Here is a 20,728-nt window from a genome sequence, read left to right as displayed (position 1 = left end):
GGCAGGGGAGGAGAGTTAACAGCCTCAATGAGAAAGTTTTAGGGTCAGACTGCAAAGGCAGATGTAAGCACAGAAACCTGCTTTGTACCAGATCAGGCCCTGAATCCATTTCGTTCAGCACTGATGAGTGGTGACCTCATGCAGGGATGAAAAGTTTCTTCTGGATATCATGCAACCTTTAGCCTTTTAATTTTTAAATCAATGTTTTTAAATCCTGGATGGAGTTCTGCCTGCCCTACTGAATGTTCCACAATACAGTTCTCATTTTGTGTTGTTGCATGCTGTTGAGTCACAGGTGGGATACCAGCACCAGCAAGACAAGCTCCCCTGGCACAAGGTTTGCTCAGGCCTTGCTCTCCATGCAGCTCATTGCAGTCAGCATCCTCTGAGAACAGGGCCAGCCTGCCAGTATGGACGGAGTGACCGTCCTCTTCTGTTGGAGGGCTGAGTTGTGTGCCACACAGCCTTGCCTGCAATTCCTAAACTAGTTTTCTGCCCTTGGGGCCTGCGAGGATGCTCACTAGTGTTGGGGTAACATTCAACAGGGATCCAGTTGTCTCTTGTATGTCACATTATGGCGACTTCTTGTCCTTTGCCTTGCACAGAAACTTGTCTTGGTCCAGCCCTGTCTGGTAATGTTCATAGTACTCTCCACACCTGTCTGGCCCAAGAAAGCCGACAGCCATTAAAAACATGTATTACTCACCTGAGGCTGGGATAAACCAATAAACATAACTCCTGAACCTTCAGAATTCTGAGACAGCTGGCAAACATAGATTCATCTGAGATACATAAAAAAGAAAAATGTTTTGCCAGTTAATCAATAAAATGCAATCCATAATAAATCCTCACTAAGGTTCTCCTTCTATTGCATTATCTCTTTTTGCCAAATCTTGGTTCTTTTAAAGGTCATAGAACAGAGACAAAAGCCAAGTACATTTTCAGCTTCTTTGAAATATTTCTGTACAGCTCTGATTCTATCACCTAACCAGTTCTTTATGAGTCTGACTTCCAAACAGCTTTCTTTAGAAGAGCCCCACTGAAGTTTAACTACCTATCTGGGCCAGGTTTGAAAACTTCATACCTTTTTAAATGGCCCAGGTTTATGCCAATAAAGTGTTTGCAAGCCTGAATTCCTAGTTTAAGAGGGGATGGCAGTTTGTTATGTTATGAAGCTAAAGGGAATAAGTACATTAGGAATTTTGAATATCATTCTTAAGTGGGGGAAAAATGAGGTGAAAAGAGAGCATTACTTTTATATAAAGTGGAGTGCAATTTACTGAGTGTCTGTGAAAGGAAGGGGACACCTCCTAAATTCAAAGAGGGTGCCTGCATTTCGCGCAAAAGAATAAAACAATCTTGTTTCTTTGACTTTTCAGGCATCCCTGGAGCTTTATTACAATAAAAGGGAGCCCTTCTTCTTCTGTTGAAGACTACATAGAATATCAAGGTAATTATGAAAAAGTGGAAGCTTGCAAGTAAGGGGTCCAGATGAGGCATGGGTTCCAGAGGGGCTTCCATGCTGTATGTGCTGGTGCAGTTCAGATGTTACTTTAAAAAAACCAGCCTTCTCCAGCCTGGTACCCACCAGATGTTATGGACTTCAGGATACCATGTCCAGGATCCCACCATTGTCCATGCTGGCTGTGGCTGATGGAAGCTGAGGTCTAAAACATCTGGAGGCCACCAGACTGGAGAAGCCTAATCTGTGTTAGCTGTAGTTCCTTCCTTCACTATTAAGAGTGTTGTCTTTGCAAGACGGGGTCTTGAACTTAGACTGGGGAACAAAATTCAGCCCACCTAGGGTTCCGGGGCAGAGCAGTCCAGTTTTGCCAGACGGCCACACCTCCCTTCCCCAACTGCCAATCATGAAATTTTTACATGCTTCAAGGTTGAGTTAGAGGTAGTAAAGCCCTTAAACAAAAACTCGCTGCTATTTGGAGTGTTTTTTATATTGTGCTCCATCCATTTCAACTGTCACTAGAATGCAGTCCCCTAGAGCCTCTGCAGAATTAAATATGGCTCTCTGGAGGAAAGGCTCTCTTGTTGTGATACGGGTGTGCCTATACAAATAGCACATGCAGAAACAGGGAGTGACAGAAGGCAGTGCGTTAGTGCAGCATGCATTTCCTCCCCAGCAGGCAGTGCATGTTGTTCTGTATGCGAGCACACGCTCCACCCTCTGTACTATCCCACACACGAAGCTCCTTTGCAACCTCCTTCCTCGGAGCTGCCTACCTTTGATCTGCCAAACAGTTTTGCTTTGACCCCCTCCAGAAGGAAGCAGCATGTTGTTATGAGTCCTTCAGAGGTTTCCAAGAGTAAAACTCCACTGCATTTTGAATGCTAGGAAAGCACCCTCTTCCCTGAAACACGGAAGTTTTTGAGAAGGGAAAACTAATAAACATTGCAAACACTACATGACCATTTCATTATCCAAATAGATTTCTGGGATAGTGCTCCCTGTGCCCTTGCTGCTCTGTTCCTAGGAAACTCTCCATGGCTTGCAGGAGGATGCTGGGACATGTTCAGTAGTTAGAACACAAGGGGGGGGGTCCTCATTTCTTCCCCCGCACTCTTGGCTGATTTTGACTCCCGCTGGCACCAGAGGACCAAACTTCCCCTAATGGATATAGGGAATTGTGCCAAGTTCCAGCACTTGTGCTTGAAATTTCGCAGGTACTTACTAAATCTGTTCTAAATCCCCAATGGAAACACAAATGCTGAATTGAGGGCAGTGCTCCATTGCTCTCCCCAAGCTACTCGTAAGATCTTGGTCCTTTTGCAGGACGCAAAGGTTCAGCTGTGGCCAAAGTATTCAAGCTGTTCCAAGCAGAGGATGGAGAGCATTTTAACGTGTCTTCAACCAGTGAGTGGGTTCAAGGTAAGGCTTTTCCCTTTCTTTTTCTGGCTACTTTGAAAATGGAGAGCAAGTGCATGCAGCTAAGTAATGCAGCTGGAAATTTCTCCCACCCCATCTGCATTATAGGAACCATCATTCCTGTAGAGGAAAAATGGGAAAATGTGGGTCCTTTGGATGCTGTTGCATCACCACTCCCATAATCCTAGACCATTGGTCCTGATGGCTGGGGCAGATGGATGTTGGAGGGCCACAGTTTCTTCACCCCTGCTCTAGAGCAGGAGTGGGCAGAAGACAGTTTTCCAGATCTTTGGCACTTGACCTCCCCAAGACACCTGCCAGTGTGGTCAGTGGTCAGGAGAGCTGGGAACTACAGTTCCAAACAGCTGGAGAACTGCTTCCTGCCCAATCTACTCTGGAACATTTGGAAGCATCACTACTTGATAACATGGAGTTGGTACCTTCATACCAACATAAAAGCACCAATAACTACTACTACTGCTATTACATTGCATTTACAGTCTGCCCTTTTTCCTCTTATGAGAAACCTGAGGGAGTTTATATAGCTCTGTTTCAGGAAGGCTAGGCTGAGAGTCTGTGACTGCCCCAAACTCACCCAGTGTGTTTCCTGCCTGAATGGGAGCTGGAACCAGTCCTCCCAGGCGCCATTCCTACACTCCAACCACCAGGCCACACAGGGTATTAATCTAAGCATTTGCCAGAGAATGTGCCATCAAGCTCCATAACCAATCCCATGTGCAGTGCCTTTCTCCAACAAAATGACACAAAGGCAGCTCTTGTGATATATCCACAGTTTTTGTCACCTAGTTAGGAATTGGCCCTGCTAGTTCACACCTGTTTAGTCTGGATGGTTTTCTCTCATGGTGACCAGATGTCTCATGAAGTTGTGGCATAGGCTGCCATCTCCAAAGCTTGCCCCAGTAGCTAGACATTAGAGCTATATGCTTCATGAATTGCGGATTCCCTGTTCAGATATTGTGGGTACTTTAATGTCTGGGCCGCTGTGCACGAGCAGAAGGGCTCCTCCTCTGCAGTGAAGCTACAGCCAGAGAAGGCTTTCTGTGTGGGGAGGGCAGGGCACAGCTGACTTCCTCCTGCCCCTGCAGCTCCCAGCGCCACCGTCTACACTGCTTGGAATGCAGGGTGTCCAGCCTGTCCAGAGCAGAGTTTTGGGGAGCACGAGGGGCTGCACAGTCAAGAAGCCCACTGTAAGACTTGCCTCCTCACCACCTTAGTGTGTCCTAAGTACCAATAAGAGTGTCCCCAAAGCAAAACTCCACTTAGTGGGTGATCCAAACTGGTATCACATTCAAATTCCCCTCTTCTACATTGTTTAAACCTGAAACACAGAATTCTGTAGCTCGAGTTACTCATTATATGAAGTAACAGTGCTTCCTTTAGCTTATTGTAAATTTTCTGGCAATAATTTTCATCGGATGAGATAGCTCAGTGGTCAAGTATTTACTTGGAGTGCAAAATGTTTCTGGTTCAAACCCTGACAGTTCCAGCTGGGACTGAAAAAAGGCCCATCTAAAGCCTCAGAGAGCCAGTTCTAGCCAGAAGACTAGGTGTGAACTGAACTAGCAGGATCCTAGCTTAACTTCTCTCATGCAGGTTCCTGGCTCCAGCTTTCTCAGAGGGAGAGGGGCTACTTATTTTTACACCCACAATGTTCATCATTAATTAGTTTATAAACCCACTGGCATATCCACCTCTCCTGGTTATTCATACTAGAAAGTGGAAAAGAGTTTAGCTTCCCTTTGGGGAAAGCACTGGTCATTGTAGGTGTTGTCTTCTGCATCTTCTCCTTTGGACAGTACCTTGTTTGCACCAGTTACTTGTGGGCAGTCTAAATTTAGATTCACTGGAGAAGAAAATTGTGCTAAGGAAAGTTGAAGGCAAAAGAAGACGTGGAAGACCAAATGAGATGAATCAGTTCCAGAAAGGAAGCCATGCCCATGAGTTTACAAGGGTTGAGCAGGGCTGCCAAGCAGAACATTTTGGAGGGCACGGCCTTCATAGGGTCTCCGAGATGACTTGGCAGCACATAACAGCAGCAACAATAAGATCTTTTCCTCTGAACAACAATCTCTGGTAATGAACCCAACAGCTTGAGGATGAGCAAGACAGCCAATGGCTGGCTGGCTGGCTGGCTGCTCATCCCAACTGCCTCTTACTTGGTGGTGGATGTTGCTGAACTAAAACATATTAAATTCAGCTCTGCTGATCGCTATGTTATACTGCAACCTTCCCCTGCTTGGTGAACTGATAGACAAGACTTATAGACTACAACCCCTGCCGTCCACACTGAACATGTGCTGCAAATGATGGGAGTTGTGGTCCAGCACAGCTGGAGGGCAATGGGTTGGAGAAGGGCGGTGTGGATTCTATCTGTGTTGTGAGTCCAAACTGTGCTGCTTTAATGAAGCCGTGCTTCCCCCTCCTTCCTTCTCTCTGCTCCCCTCAACTTGCTTCAATTCACAACATCTCCAAATAGCAGCTGGCAGGCCCAGAGCAAGAGCCAGGAAATGCCTGGTTGCTGAAGAGGCAATGTTTGGCACCAAGATCTGTAGAGTACATTTTTGCTGTGTTGGTTAAGGCTGTTCTGTCCAAAGTGGCCTTTTTCTTTTACTGACTGCTTCTTTCCCCTGCCCAGATGTTGAATGGACTAAATGGCTTGAGAAGCCTGAAAAGGCCAAGTCCAAAGATGGGGAGAGACTTTCAGACTTCCGAGCTGCTCATCCAGAAGTCTGTGATCACCCCATTGACATCCAGGTAGGACATCCTGCCAAGGTTCCTGGGCTCCCAGATCTCCACATCTGCTTCCCTTGACTGCACTTCCCTTCCAGTTGGCACCCTTTCTGTTCCAATAATGGTTATTTAAGCTGATAGCTGGGGGATGAAAATGCAAACGGCTCATTATGTCACTGGGTTTTTTGCAAGGCCTGATCCACTTAGATTGGTGTAATAGAAACATTTCCCAAATGGGATCATTGCGAGCCAACTTGGAGGCAGATGAGACAGAGTAGCAGAGTGCTTTTCATTCCAGATCTGATTCTGCCACTTCCTCTTCTTCATTTATTGACCACATTAATAGCCCACTTGTTTTCCTTCTGTGGGGAGCCCAGGGTGGATTACCTGGACCACCTCCCCTCAGACCCTGTGGTACACTTAGGCTGGGATCAGTGGCTGGCCCAAGGGGCACCTAATGAGTTTCATGGCCAAGAGGGGACTAGAACCCAGGGCTTCCAAGTCCCTGTCCACCACTGTAACAACTACACCACACTGCTCTCAAGGCCAGTTCACGTGCCCGCTCAGCCTAGTGGGCTGTATGAATGTATCATAATGTGTGACATGAACCTTTCATGCAAAGGACTTTAATCAATATTTATGGCATCTTTTACATTCCTTTTTCAGAGGAGAAGAAACTTGGGGTCATATTTACATGCACACAGGTCTTTTGCAGGGGGTGCTTGTAGTCTTGTTATCAAATCAGGGGGCAGTACATGAAAACAAGTTAAATTTTAAAAAACAATAGAAGCAACAGGGAACATCTACCAAGCTAGACACTAAAATCAGCAAATGCCTGGATATAGAGATAGATTTTCAACAGGGACCGTCAAGAGGGCACCTGTAGTAGAAGAAAATTCCAAAGCTGCAGGACTGCAACATCAAAAAAGACCCCTCCCCTGATTGCCGTCAGATGTACAGGTGACAGGACGACCAGGGCCCTTGGTCTGTGGCTGATACAGAAGAAGGCACATGTGAGGTCTGTTGCAGCCAAGGACCTCAACCCACCACCAAGCACCTGGTCCTTTTAAACAGAGATGCTAGCAAGTGAACCAATAAGCTATCATGATATATGGACATAAACATTGCAAAGTGTTCAGAGCATGCCACATACAGTTCTGCAATCTCTGCAACAGTTCTGTAAGGTAGGGCAACATTAACCCCAAATAACAGCTGGGAGGGTGAGGTCGGAAGAGGCATTTAAGCTTTTCTGAAATGAGGAAAGGGCTGTGCAAAAGCTGGGTAACCTTTCAACAATTAGTCTTTGGAAGAAATGGGGCCCTGGGGGGCTGGATTGGGACCCCAGGAAGGCCAGATGTGGGCCATGAGCCAGGTATTTTGGCCTGGCATTCTGCACACCAGGTCTGATTCCAGACTTTATGGAATGGAACTCCTGTGCTGACTATGGAAGATGGGAACTGCTGGAGCAAGAGTGCAGTGTGCTATGCTCTTGTTTAAGATACTGCTCTGAAAATATGGACTCATTCCCAGGACGTCAGCAGTTGTAAAACGAGTACAGGCATGAAACAAAAAGAGATGTTTTATGGAGCTCTGGCCAAAGTGCCATGAAAGGACAGCCTTGAGCTAGATCCACCTTCTCCAACCTGGCACTCTCCAGATGAGTTGAATTATGCATCCCAGCACCCCGTGGCCAGTCATGTTGCCCTGCAGCTCAATACATCTGAAGGCTGATTTGGGTCTTTGGGCAGCATGAGCCAAGCAACTTTCGAAAGCATTTTTGTGTACCCAGTTTGCAATCGGTGGAGCTGGATTCTGCCTCTTCTCATATATCCTTTAAATGCAGAGTTTCTTGTGGAAGTGAGACATCTGCTTTCTTCATCTCACAGGTCTTCCTGTGCATCCGATTTTACACACACGTGTGCTTGCTTATTACCCAGTTTGCATTTCTTTTCTCATCCCAGGCAGTGACACTTGCTGGAGCTAAGCTGACAACTGAGGTTCTCTACAAAAGTGGCCATGATTATAGGTTTTTTTGCCGTGGCCTAGAACAGGCTGATAGTGGCTGCCGTAACTACAGAGTGCGCTTCTTATGTGGCAAACCTGGTATGTGACTTATTTTTGAAAACTGGGGCACTGCGCGATTGAGAGATGGAAATCTGTTCTGAAGTTTGCTTCTACTGACCTATTTATTGTAAAGGACACAAGGATTTTACTTCAGAGTTATAAATACCTCTGTAATGGAGGGCTTTGTGTGAGTCTGAAACATATTTAATTGTACGGTGTGTGTCTCTCATCCAAAGCCTTTCTATTTCTGCTCATGATCTTCCACTATTCATGCCAAGTTACTCATCCTTCACAGATATCTCTGAGCAGTTCAGTCATGGAGCATATAGCAGGTTATCCAATGCCAAAGAGATGGAGGAAGAGAGTTCAGTGGGGTAGCGCCACACACGCAAGAGAAGGAGGTGGTCCAGTCCTGAAGTGGTTGGACTGTCACAATTTGTTTTAATGAGGAGCAGACATAACTCCTTGAAGGTAGAAAACTAGCCCAACAAGGAGAGGGTTAGATTGGATGTATTTGGTTTCTAATTGCCTGAGGGGTTTTTATCTCCTTTTGGTTTTTTCCCCTTTTATGTAGTGAACACTCAGAAATGAGGTTTCCCACAGTCTGAAGTGATATGATCAATTTTCTCAGCATTCTTCCAAAAATTGCATGTGTTCAATGGGGGTAGGGGTGCTCTTACATTAAAGAGAAGCTACTGGCCAGCCTTCTGGGGGAAGGGGGAGCTTGGAGTCCTGCACTGAGCAGGGGATCGGACCTGACGGCCCCCTGGCCCCTTCCAGCGCTACGATTCTATGATTCTAAACTTTATTGTGCAATCAACTCTCCTCATTGCTGACATTTCTCAATGGGTTCAGACTGCAGCACCTTCCTTTGGTAATTCCCCTGTGTTTCCCACCCCACTTCTCCCCATGCCACACAGAAATCTGTGAAGGACAAGAAAGTGGGCAGGCAAGCCACCCACCATTTTAGGTTGGTCTTGCAAGCAGCTGTCCATTGGGCAGTGCCCAGGACTTGTCCTGAGGCTACCCCTGGGATCACAGTCAATGCGTCTCTGTATCCTATTTTGGGGGGATCATAATGAAAGAAAGCTGTTCTCCTCCTGCCCTGCTTCGGTGCTTCCCAGAAGCATCAGGTTAGCCACTGGCTACCTGCCTAGGTGTGACTTTGGTCAGATTTAGTAGTTATCTATTTGTTTATACTCCAGCTTTCCTCCAAGAATGACGCTCAGCAGGCCTAACAGTGATATGATCAAGAGGAAACTTAATTAAGACTGAGCGAAATCAATTAAAAGACCCACGCAATAAAATAGCACCAGGCCCAGTAGAACCTCCTTCAGCAACAGATCAGCTTACATGCCACAGCCTGCCTGAAGAACGACGCCTCGGCCTGCAGGCAGAAGGACTACAACGGAAGGGCCAACCCTCGGCCGGCAGTGGGCCCCCTCTCCTGCCCCCACTGGACAGGCCTCCCACAGGAGGCTGCGAGGAGGGCTCAGGACCCAGAGAGCCTTGTCTGGGAGGGCTCAGACTGAGCCGAAGAGCGCACCAGCTGGAATGGAGTGGCCTGGTGCAACTGCCTCAGCCAGGCTGGGCTGAAATGTTTGCCAGGGCACACAGAGCCCCCTCCCCTTCCGCAAGCCTTTCCAGAAGCAGAAGGGTTGTTTCGCTGAGAAAATGTTCCATGACCACCTGCACTGGGGCGGGGGGAGGGGGCTGCTAGGAAGGTCATTCCCTTTGCAGCAAGCCAGTGATGAGATGCGCTTCTTTGCTTTGGGGAGGTGAAGGCGGGCCATTTGGCTGATCCGTGTGGAAAGCTGTCATTATGCTCCAGCAGCAACTGCAAATGACAAGTCCAAGTGACCATAAAAGCCAGGACAAAGGGTGTGGTGCAGCCAAGCCTTTAAGAGGCTGCATTTTCAATTCAGTGGAGGGTTTAATGGAAACACACACTTGCCCGTAAATAATGAATGGGGCCTATTTTGCCCTGCTGGTTTAATTTCATGAACCAAAACAGCCAGATCCAGCAACATGGTTGGAACAGCAATCCCATGGTACTTTTGTTGATGTGAAACATGCCCTATAAAGCAGCAGTGGGCAGAAAGTAGATCTTCACATGTTCTGAACTTCAAGTCCCAGCATTCCTGTTCCTAGCTTGTGCTTGGCAGGGGCTTCTGGTAGCTGAGGTCCATAAATGTCAAGAGCTACCTTTTGCCCACCTTGCTGTGAAGTTATATCAGGGTTGAACAACTTGTGGCTCTCCACATGTTTTGCCAATCCCTTTTATCAGCCCTAAGCAACCCAGCCAATGGCAACAGAGGGTGGGAGTTATAAGTCAAAACATCTGGAGGACTGCAAGTTGCCCACCCTGGCGTTAAGTGGGCAAGTTGTGAGTAAGCTTGGCAAATGCTCTCCTAGCTCCCCACAAACCATTATTTCTTCTTGGTTGGTTTTTCAGTGAGACCCAAGCTTACAGTAACAGTTGACACCAATGTGAACAGCACCATCATGAGGTTGGCGGATGATGTGCGGTCATGGAAGGCTGGAGATAAGATTGTGGTGGCGAGTACAGATTACTCCATGTATCAGGCTGAAGAATTCCAGATCTTGCCATGCAGAGCCTGTGGACCCAACGAAATCAAAGTGGCAGGTAGGACTCCATCTCTGGGATTCGTGCTTTTGCTGTTAAAGTAGCTTCATGGGTGTGGATAAGAGCCCAGGTGATGCGTGGCTGTTTGGGACCAGTGTTGTTACATAATGAACCTCTTGTTTAAAAACCAAATGGGTCTTTTAAAGTGCTAATAGGTCTTTTAACTCTGTGTCTTAAAGGATTGGTGGGGGTGGGAAAGAGGTGAGATGTTGGGTTGAAAAAGATAAGCAAAGGGGCAGGGGCTTGGAAAAAGCAAAAAAAGCGGGAAAAGTAAAATGTGGGACATCATGTATTATAGCTTCCATATAGCCTAAAGTGCCTGATCCTGCCTAATCATGGAAGCTAAGCAGGGTTGGGCCTGGTTAGAATCTAGATGGAAGATTTGAATCCTGCATTGAGCAGGAGGTTGGACCTGATGGCCTGCTAGGCCCCTTCCAACTGTATGTTCCTATGATATGGTATGTTGTCTGAACCCAGCTTTGCTAACAAACCATGGATAAACCATGGTGGCTGTTCATGGTTAACAAGCCATGAATTGTTAGCACAGCTGAGTTTAGAGAACATGATATCCCACATTGCAGCAATAACTCACAATTCAAGGACAACATATCCTCAGTCCTTGAATGTGGGTTCTTGGCTTGTCTGAGCCCAACCACTGAGTAGTGTAACCTTACAAAAAAGCCCACAGAAGTTACTAGACTGCAAACAGCAGTTATTAGGCTGTGGAGAGCCACCACCAAGTTACTAACCTTTTAACAGGCAGTTTAAAAAATAAAGGCTTTATAACAAGCAGATTGGTGGGAGAGGGTAGAACTAATCCTCTGCGGGCCTACTGCATTTCTAAGACGAATATGAAAGAAGAGGGTCTGCACAGCTAGGGCAGAAGCTCCACGGGCTGGTCATGGAAGGACGGAGCGATCACCCAGCCATTTTGCTTGTCTGCCTGGTCTCCTTGAGTGACCAAGCAAGTGGGATGTACATTATTTATTTAAAGCATTTTTACTCCATGACCAACTTCTGGAAGTCTGGAGACCAATTCCCTCCCACCCCTGAACTCACCAGGAGCTGCATGCCATCAAGGAAGGGAATGCTGATTTTCCTAAAACAAGACACATAGGAATGTATGCTCTGTTTTAAAGTAAAATCATCCCCCAGTCGGAGTTGTAGCTTCTTGGCTCATTGTTGAGTGAGCTGTAAGAAGTTAGCACTTGGTGCCAAGAACAATATCACGCTGGTTCTAAATGCATCATAGTCTCATGACTAAAGATGTCTGGTGGCACTCTCTGTGGGAAAACCTATCTGCACAGTTGTTGTTTGGTGTTTCCCACCCCGGCCCTTTCCCCAGAAACACTTGGATGCCTGGAAAAACCACATTAAACATTTGCGACCCAAGTTGCATCAAGAGTGCAATCTTGGGAGACAGTCAAGGACAATAAAGCTGTAACTGAATGTACGCTCTGGATGCCTCTGAAAGTGGCAGCGTGAGAAAGGCACAAGGGAGAAGCAGCCAAAGGTGGGTAAAGAAGCACCTTTCCCCTCGTGGGAGAAGCAACAGCTAGGCTGTAACAATGGAAGTAGGCAAAGTAACTTTGGCCTCAGTAATGGGATAGACGGAAAGTTCCTCCTGCTTCTAATCCAGTGGAAACCGAAAAGGAGGGCAGCATCTCTGGGATTCCTTAGAGCAGTGGTGACGAACCTATGGCACGCGTGCCGCAGCGGGCATGCAGAGCCCTCTGTGTCGGCACGTGAGCCAAGTCGCCCCAGCAGCGCCCCGGCAGCCGAGCATCAGATAACAGCGCACATAGGGGCCATGCGCAAGCTCGGAAAGGAGTAGTGGCACCAGGTGATGATGTCACAAGCCATGACTCATTAGCCGCAACTCGTTCAAGCTTTCGCATGGCTGGTCAGTGTGCTGCCAAGGATAGATAGATAGATATAGACATAGATATAGATATAGATATATTTGCTTGGACTGACTGTGAGGTATTTTTTCTAAACTAAAACCTCAGTTTTCAGGTTTTATTGCAGTGTTGGCACTTTGTGATAAATAAGTGGGTTTGGGGTTGAAGTTTGGGCACTCGGTCCCTAAAAGGTTTGCCATCACTGCCTTAGAGTGTTGACAAGCGTGACTCAGATATCATTTAGGGCAGGAGAGTTTGGCTTTTTCAGTTTGAAGGCCCAATTCCATTTAGGGAGACTTTCAGAAGGTGCATCCCAGTGGTGGGCAGGACGAAAGGCAAATGCTAAGGAACTGAAGTACCAAAGAGACAGCATAGCCTCCACCTATTGACAGCAAATCAATAGGTGAGATTTTCCCCCATCAGTGCATCTCCACACAGGGAAAAAATGTACCTGTGGGATTTATTTCTGTCATGCCAATATTAAAAGGCAGAGGAACTCTGTTAAAAAATACAGGCAACCCCAGTTCAATGCAGAAATGGTTGCACCCAATAGCTAGATGCCAGACTGCTTCAAATCTCTGAATACAGCGTAGCTAAAAATGGTTAAGCTATAATACTGTGGGTTTTTCATAACACCTCTCATGACCAAGCACAAATCTAATTATAATCCATGTCCTCATCTTTAAGTAATATTTTCATATGCTCGGCATAGGATAGTTGGCAGGATGAGTTGAGCTATTGCAGATACTTCCTGCTAATAAATTATGTTTGCTTTATAAACAGAATTTCAGAGCAACAGTTGGGAACTGGGCAGCTAGCTACTGGTTTTCAGTAGGAATGCCAAGCTCAGCTGAGCTCAGCAAAAACCACTCCTGCTTTCCGTATCTGTCTCCCCCCCACGCACCACCTACCTTTAGTGAACTAATGGAAGGCCCCTTGCTTGGTGATGCGGCACATACGCTGCAGGGGGAGCTGGGCCTCATCACGGGCATCTCCAGCTTGGAACAGGGAGGGCTTTGGAGGGCCCTTGCACAGGGCCCTGCAAGGCAGCCCCCTCGCTCAGCGAGTTCCCCTTCCCACGGCCATGGTTCCCAGCTGCTGGTCCTCTTCCTCAGCTTTGCTGCAGCAGGCGTGCTTGACCAGCAGAGAGCCAGCGAGCAAGACAGGCCTGGCGCTTGCTGCTCCTCCTCCTCACCACTGTCCGGGCCGGAGGGAAAGGCAGTGACCAAGCAGGGTGCAATTCTGAGGAGAGGGGCAAATCCAGGAGCCTTTCATTAGTGGAGCCCTGCTGGGGTGCCCACCCCGTGCCCTGGAGGTGCCCAGTCATGTCTCCCCTTGATGCTGGCTCAGAAAAGTCTCCCCAGTCGGGATGGTGCATTGCAGCTTTCCATCCTTTGGCCGTCAGCTTTGGGGTTTGTGCCTACAATCGAGATACCCCTTTCTCGTGGGAAGGAACTCATCTGGACTGTCTAGAAATGGCAGGTGTCCAGAGCAAAGGAGAAAAAAGGCTACAGGGAGGCAGGAAGGGTGGAACAAAGTAGAAAGAAACATCAAAGAGGCAACAGCAAAAGTTATCTCCACCCTTATCTGTAGCTCTGTACATGAAGCTCCTTTAAATCCTGATAAGTTTTAGAAACTGGCTGACATGATGCAATCCCCCTTTAATGCCCCCGATAAAAACATGAATAAATTGGCATGCATCGCTGTCCAGACCACCCCACCCTTTGGTGGATGGGTGGATGGAGGCAGACTTTAACTGATCTGGACAAAGCTGATTATCTGCAGACTTCTCCAGAAGTTCACATTTAATTCATGAGGAAAGTTCTTTGTACTGGAATATTTCTTAGATAAGATGGTAGGGCTGATTTCTTGGGGACTGCCCATCTCTGCTTTTTCTTTTTTCTTCCTTAACTAATGATGCTAAATTTTGCTCTGGATTGCCTCTCGAATGCCAGTATGCAGAATCCAGCCTTTCCCAGCCTGGTGGTCTTGGAATGTGTTGGACTGCAGCTTCAGTAAGCACTGACCAGGTGGCCATTCTCCATGCTGGCCGAGACAAATGGAGTTGTAGTCAAGCGTGGATAGAGAGTGCCTGGCCCCGTAGTGAGAGAGGCTGAGCATTGCCCTTGGTAGCAGGTAGCCCAGGGTCAGCAGGGCTGGGATTCTGGAGGAGGAGAAGGGGACCTCAAGCCAGGCATATAGGAGCGTTGGGAGAACAGGCGGAGGAACCGGCCTGGGAAGCATCCCCGGGTCGCTGCCCACAGGTTCCCAGGCCAACCGGGAGAGTGAGTGTGTCTTGGAATGGGAGGGGTCGAAGGGTAGGAGGAGGAAGAGCTGTTGGCTTGACTAGTCCCCGGCCCTGTGACAAGCTGTTTCGAGAGACAAGCTTCCCAGTTAGAGGGCTGGCACAGGTCCCATTATCTGGCCCTTCACTTGCGGGAGCCACCCTGAGGGGAAGCTGCTGAAAGAGAACACTTTTGGGATTCAGCTATCACTCTTGGCATGTACAGAGGCTTGATTGCTTGCTTACTTACTAGAAGGCTTTTAGTGTTACTCTGACTTGTCGTTGTGGAGTGCCGATAAAGATCCACTTTGCAAAGAGACTTTGCAATATTTTGGAGCCTCTGGGCAAGAAGGGGCGAGCTGGGCTTATGGCAGGTCCTTACACACGGGATTATTATGCATGGTGATCTGCATATGTTAATGTCTAACAAGACTGCATAAAACACCCTTCTGCCGATTCAGACCTTCGGCCCGTCTGGCTCATGAGCTTCACATGGATTCAATGTTTTCTACACAGAGATAGAAATGGCTCTTTCTAGTCCTATCTGTGCATGCTGGACCAGGGGCTTGACTGGGAGGGTGCATTCATGCGCAGCAGGCAGCGTCACCCCTGGAACGGGAGCCCCCAGCATCACCCCTGCCCTAGCCCATCCTAAAGCAGGTGGGTTTCAAAAATGCACCTCCCACGGGGACCAGTGGGAATGTCTTCTGCACCTGTGGACGGTCGCACCGCTTGAGGGCTGGGCTAACCTAGTGGTAGGCAGCCTGCTGCTTCCAGATGTTTTGGCCATGACTCCCAGTAACCCAGCCGGCATGGCCAGTGGTCAGGAGTTATGGGGTTGCGAATGGGTCAGGAGGGAAGTGCAGCTTTGTACTCGCCCACTTTGGGCTGGTTGGAGTCATCCCCAGCATGAGGGCTGTGGAAGGCTACCCACGAGGAGGCGTGGCTTTCAAGATCAAAAGGATCCCTGCTTTGCATAGTGTGGCCATGGGCAGACTGCAAAAGAAGGGGCTCAGCTGCCCTCACGCTGCTCACATCTGAGCAGAAGCCCGCGTACGCCTGTCGCACGTATCGCTCCTTGCACACCCAACTCGCCGTCTTTCCGCGTGCGATGTTTTCGCCTCCACGTGACTCGCTTGCTTGGCTGGGTTCCATCACATCTGCCCTCTGAGCTGCCCTGGGGGCTGGTGAGGCACCAGGCACCTGCTGTACATCGGCGGCAGGCCCTGCGTGTTTGCTGCCCAGCCTTGCACAGAAGCGAATTCTTGCCACTGCGGGCCCCTTGTGTTCTTGCTTTTCAAAAACATCTCTTCCAAATATTTCGCTCCAGCCCTGCCTTCTGCTTGAGGCTGGTTATGAAAATCACGTTAAAAATAAGCTACCTCCTGGAAGCTAAAATCAATTAAAATAAAAGCTACATGATACAGCAGTGGCATCAAAACGAGCGCATGTGGATTAGTGACTCTTTGAGGAACCCCGCACCCGATTGGTCATTCTCTGCTGCTTTCTGGAGGCTGGGCAGCAGCTCTACCCACAAGCCTTGGTTGACGTCCCTGCGAGCCAGGTGCCTTGCAGACCCACTAAGCCAAGTGCCAATGAAGTTCACTCGGGCGGAGATTCGTTCAGTCGTCTTTATTCAGCTGAGCAAAGCAACTGGGTGTCCGCGCCCTACGCGCAGACAGGAAGCGACACACACACATTCCACCAACCAGCTCATCCTTCTTATAGCTGCTCCTTACTCTTTTTCACACAGTCTCGCCCCCACTGCTCCCTCACCCAGTCCCCTCTCAGGGCCTGCCGGACCCTTCACCCAACCCCCTTGCGGGGCCTGCATGTGCACTGCATGCCTGGCCTCGTGCGGCCGCTTATCTACGTCCCATCCCCTCACGGGGGAGCGTGATCACTGTGGGCAGGTCCTTGCGTGGGGGGTCTTCTTCCGCTCACTGCCTCTCTATCAACATTCTTTTGCCTTCCCTTTTCCTCTCCAAAGCAAGCAGTAATACAAAAAGCAAATGGCGTTTGTTAGGCTAACCAAGCTCCTATGCAAGCGGCTGTTTACAAAAGCAAATAGTGTTAGTTAAGCTAATCAGGCTCCTTCACCTTGATTCTACAAGACAACCACCAAAAGGGCCTGTTCCAAGCTGCCCCCTAATGAAGAGAACAGGGGTGGGTCCTCCCCCGGACAGTCTGCTCTGGCAGGGTGCGGGACTCATTTGGCAAGAGGTTCTAAGATGCAGCTAGGAGAGCATGTAGGAATGCATATTGCAACTGCCCATCCTACACTGCAGGCGAAATCTGAATGTTCGGACGCAGCCTGGAATGCACTGGGCAAGGGCCAGCAGGGAGTGCTGGCACACCAAGAGCAATTGCCCCGTTATGATCGCTGTCCCCTTCCTGAGCTGGCCTGGCTTGGCCTGGCCTGGCAGCAGCTCCCCATGCTGGAGTGCGGCCATGCACTCTACTTGGAGCTTCCCCCAAAGCACCCAAAGTTTTGATTGGTGTAAAACACAGCTTCCAACTGGTGCACATTACTGGAGGCGCATCGCTCCTGTTTGCAGAGACCTGCACTGGTTGCCCAGTGCTTTCCAGACTCCATTCATGGGAGGCATGAATTTGGCATTTTGGCAAAGGCCAAATCACCTGCCCCAAAGACCTGAATGCAAGGCAAATCCTCTGAAGCCTCAGCTTGCAGCAGAAAGCGATTCTAGCTGCAATAAAGGGGGGAAATTGAAGCCGGATCGCTCGGGTACCATGGTGAGCCCCAAGAAAGGTGCCTGAGGCTACTTTTTTGCATGGGAGTCTTGTGACACTGCCTCTGCCTTAGGTGGTGCATGAGCATGCGGCACCCTCATCACTGCACATTTCTCGGATGGTGTCACTTCTGAGTGAAGCGCCTACAGCAACAGACACGGGACGGTGGTTGCTTTGCCAGCAGACACCGGCGGCATGTGCTCCAAAGCGCATGCCTGTGGCACGCATGGTGTCCGTACTTCTGCGTGAGAAGAACAGCAACAGCACCCTAAGGCTACCTGGGACTGATTCCTTAACTGGAACCTGCCAATTCAGCAAAAGCTTGACATAAGAACAAACATTCAGTCTGCATGGATATACAAATCTCCTGTGCAGACGTCTCATTCTTCCTGGCATTTAACATTCATAGCATGCCTGTGCAGGTATCGGAGCAAAACCTGTGTAAGTGGAACCCAGGTATTCCAAATCCTGGAACCCCATTATTCAGAAGCTTCAGCACAGGTACAAGCCATAAAGCAAATCTTAGCAATGTGATTGGTTGCTTGCTTTTTATTTTTAAAATCACAACTCCATACCCGGCTGTGCCAGTTCATCTGAGTGTCTTCCAACAGTTAAAAAAGCAATCCAACAAAAGAAATAAACATAAAAAGGAATCTGGCTCAGCCAAGAGTGCTTACTTTCTTTATCTTCATAGCAATCTGTTCTATCACTTCAAGAGTTTCCATGCAAACAGGTTTAAGTAATGAGCAGTCCTGCTGTATTAGTCCAAAGATGCTGCCTAGAAACCCATAAAAACTGTGGTGCCTCTGCATGGATGTGTGGCCCTGATTGAAGTCCATCCAGAGAAAAGCCCTGTATGGGAATTTTCTGGAATTCCCTGCCTCTGGAGATCAAGGAGGCCCCAGCTTCATAGAATTCCTGGTGCTTCCCCCAAAACATCTTTATTTCAGGGAGCTATCCTTGACTGACCTGCCATGGTTTTTATTGATTCTGTTTTAACATACTGTTTCGTTTGTTTAGTTTACTCTCTTTATTGTATGCTACTCCGGAATCTGTTTAGAGGTGGAGTACTGCATAAATGTTATATATAAATTATAAGCAGGCCTTGAAGGAAACGGCCCTTTGTTGATGGTTTTTCCTTAGCACTTGGCATGCTGAAGTCCCACTGCCCCAAAACAGTCCATTCACAGCTGCGGATTGATGTGTCCTGCAAGAATTTGTCCAGTGCCCCCTTTAAAGGCATTGGAGTTTGTGGGCGTCATGACATCTTGTGGCTTTCATGTCCATAAATTATTGCATATGTTGTGTAAAGACTTACTTCCTTTGGTCTGTTGTGAAATGACTGCCAGAGTCAATATTAAATGAACTGCTGCCTGCTGCCCAATGTTCTAGCATCATGCAAAAGAGAGATGTCGTTCCTTCCTCCACTTTGTACATACTGTGTATTTTGTGAATCACTGGCACTTCAGTGTCCTCCAACTGTACCACCTTTACGTTCCTTCCATATCTGTGATGTTTCCCCTAAGGGAAAGGTAGGAACTAGGAAGGTGTCTTATCTGGAACCAAAGCATTGCTCTCTTGAGCTCAGCACCAACTGGCAGTAGTTGGCCAGACTTTCCAGACAGAGATCTAGTGGGTGAAGTCAGGACTGAACCCGAGACTTTCTGGGTACGAAGCAGGTGCTGTTCCTGCAAGCTGCAGTCCCTCCTCAAAGGATAAAGTGCTGTGCTCATTTGCCGGGAAGGCAAAACCTGCCCCTGGGGTCCTAGGCCTCACACGGATTTTCTAAGGGGATGGCATGCACCACAGAGAAGTGCTATAAATCCAATCAATTGTGTCTCTGAAGGCCAGGCCCTGGGATCATTACAGCTTCCAGGTCCCTTGATATTCGTGCCTCTTGCCAGTTTCTAAGCAAGCAACTGTTTTTCTCCAGCAAGTCTTTCTTAACTATATCTGAGTTTGGACACTGGTTTCCAGTTATACTTGGTGGATGAGAGAGAGCTACATATGCATCTCCTGAAACAAAGATTGTGCAACGTCACTGTTTTAATCTGTTTTTTTAAATTTCAGAGTTTATTTAATTAGTGTATTACTAGTTTTTACTGGATTTGTTCAGAATGTGGGCAGTAAGATGATCTCTTCCTGCTTCCTTTCAATCTGCCCATGTAGAACAGCTGAATCAGTGTGTGTGTGTGTGTGTGTGTGTGTGTGTGTGTGTGTGTGTACTACAAGCACACAGTGGATGGATGTAGAAATAGAAACACTTATTTCCACATGCAGGTGTTTTGGTAAGGAATGGGGGTGTGCATGCATGCACAGATATCAACAAACTACTCAGCTTTGAAACTACTCTTCAAGAGACTTGGGCAGCTGCGAAAGTTGAACGGATTGTCCCTACCCCATCTGAATAAAGCTATGCCCAGTGACACCTGCAGGCATAGCTCTTGCCATGGTGTACCCAAGGAAGGGGTCGTCTCCCTCCATACCCCTGAGTGGCTGTCCCACAGCAGCAGCGGGGCAGAAGGCTCAGCTATATGACATCCCATCCCCAACCTTGTCTTTGAGCTGTGTGGACCAAAAGGCTACGTGCTGCTTGGGGAAGACTGCCACCTTGTGATTGAAGGTGGCACTGCAGGCAGACACGAGGTTTCTGAGCAGTTCTGTTCCTGACATTTCTAGACAGAGCTAGGAAAGGAACCCCAGAGAGCTGCTGTCCACTAGGAGTTTATATGGAGCTCTGTGGACCAGTGGTTGGGCTTCCTCTGTCCCTTTGACCAGGTAGCCCTTGAAAAACTTTATTGCATAAATGGTGTAAACCAGAATCAAACTTCCCATCAACACAGGGCAAATATAAACCCCCCGACTCATGCGTACAGATTACATATAAATAGATCACAGCTGGAATGGTCAGATGGAACAAGCAGAGATGTCATATGTAAACAAACAAAGGTAACTAATCTAATCCTGTTCAGTACCGAGAATCTTTCTTTCCTTCTCTTCCTCCTTATCTTTCTGCTTCCTAATTTCTGCTTCTTTCCCACACTATCCTATTCTTTATTCCAGTTCAGTTCTTTTCCCCCATCCCTTAAATATATCCTTTTACTTGGTAATACTGATACTTTTGTCATTATAAACATCACTATATAATTGTCAATATTTTAAATTTGTTTTTATTACCTCTTAGGGAAAGCAATGTACCTTCACACAGGAGAAGTAATTGACGGTGTGGACATGAGGGCAGAAGTAGGTCTGTTAACTCGCAACATTGTGGTGATGGGAGAAATGGAGAAGCAATGCTACAACTACAACACTGATCTTTGCTCCTTCTTCGATTTTGACACCTTTGGTGGTCACATCAAGGTATCACTTTATTTTTTAACTACAGTACAATTTTCATGGAAAGAAGACTGATAGACTTTCAGAAATGCTTAACCCTGGCTAGGTCTGGC

The 20,728-nt window shown here is 47.9% G+C and overlaps 1 protein-coding gene across 4 annotated transcripts in view; it reads left to right on the top strand.

Annotated features, from left to right (window-relative positions):
• LOC123027715 (cell migration inducing hyaluronidase 1) overlaps nt 1-20,728 on the top strand; it is a 151,349-nt gene that overhangs the window by 101,255 nt on the left and 29,366 nt on the right. For all 4 annotated transcript variants that reach the window (XM_044438856.1, XM_044438855.1, XM_044438854.1 and 1 more), the window contains 6 exons: nt 1,380-1,450; nt 2,789-2,884; nt 5,538-5,656; nt 7,594-7,735; nt 10,152-10,343; nt 20,464-20,639. In XM_044438856.1, coding sequence (XP_044294791.1) covers nt 1,380-1,450; nt 2,789-2,884; nt 5,538-5,656; nt 7,594-7,735; nt 10,152-10,343; nt 20,464-20,639 — 796 coding nt within the window. The remainder of the gene's footprint in view (nt 1-1,379; nt 1,451-2,788; nt 2,885-5,537; nt 5,657-7,593; nt 7,736-10,151; nt 10,344-20,463; nt 20,640-20,728) is intronic.

The sequence above is a fragment of the Varanus komodoensis genome, unplaced genomic scaffold (genome assembly GCF_004798865.1).
Source record: "Varanus komodoensis strain SLA01 unplaced genomic scaffold, ASM479886v1 scaffold33, whole genome shotgun sequence".
NCBI classification, from domain to species: domain Eukaryota; kingdom Metazoa; phylum Chordata; class Lepidosauria; order Squamata; family Varanidae; genus Varanus; species Varanus komodoensis.
The sequence above is the reverse complement of the archived record's forward strand: the minus strand, read 5'-3'. Positions and strand labels throughout refer to the sequence as shown.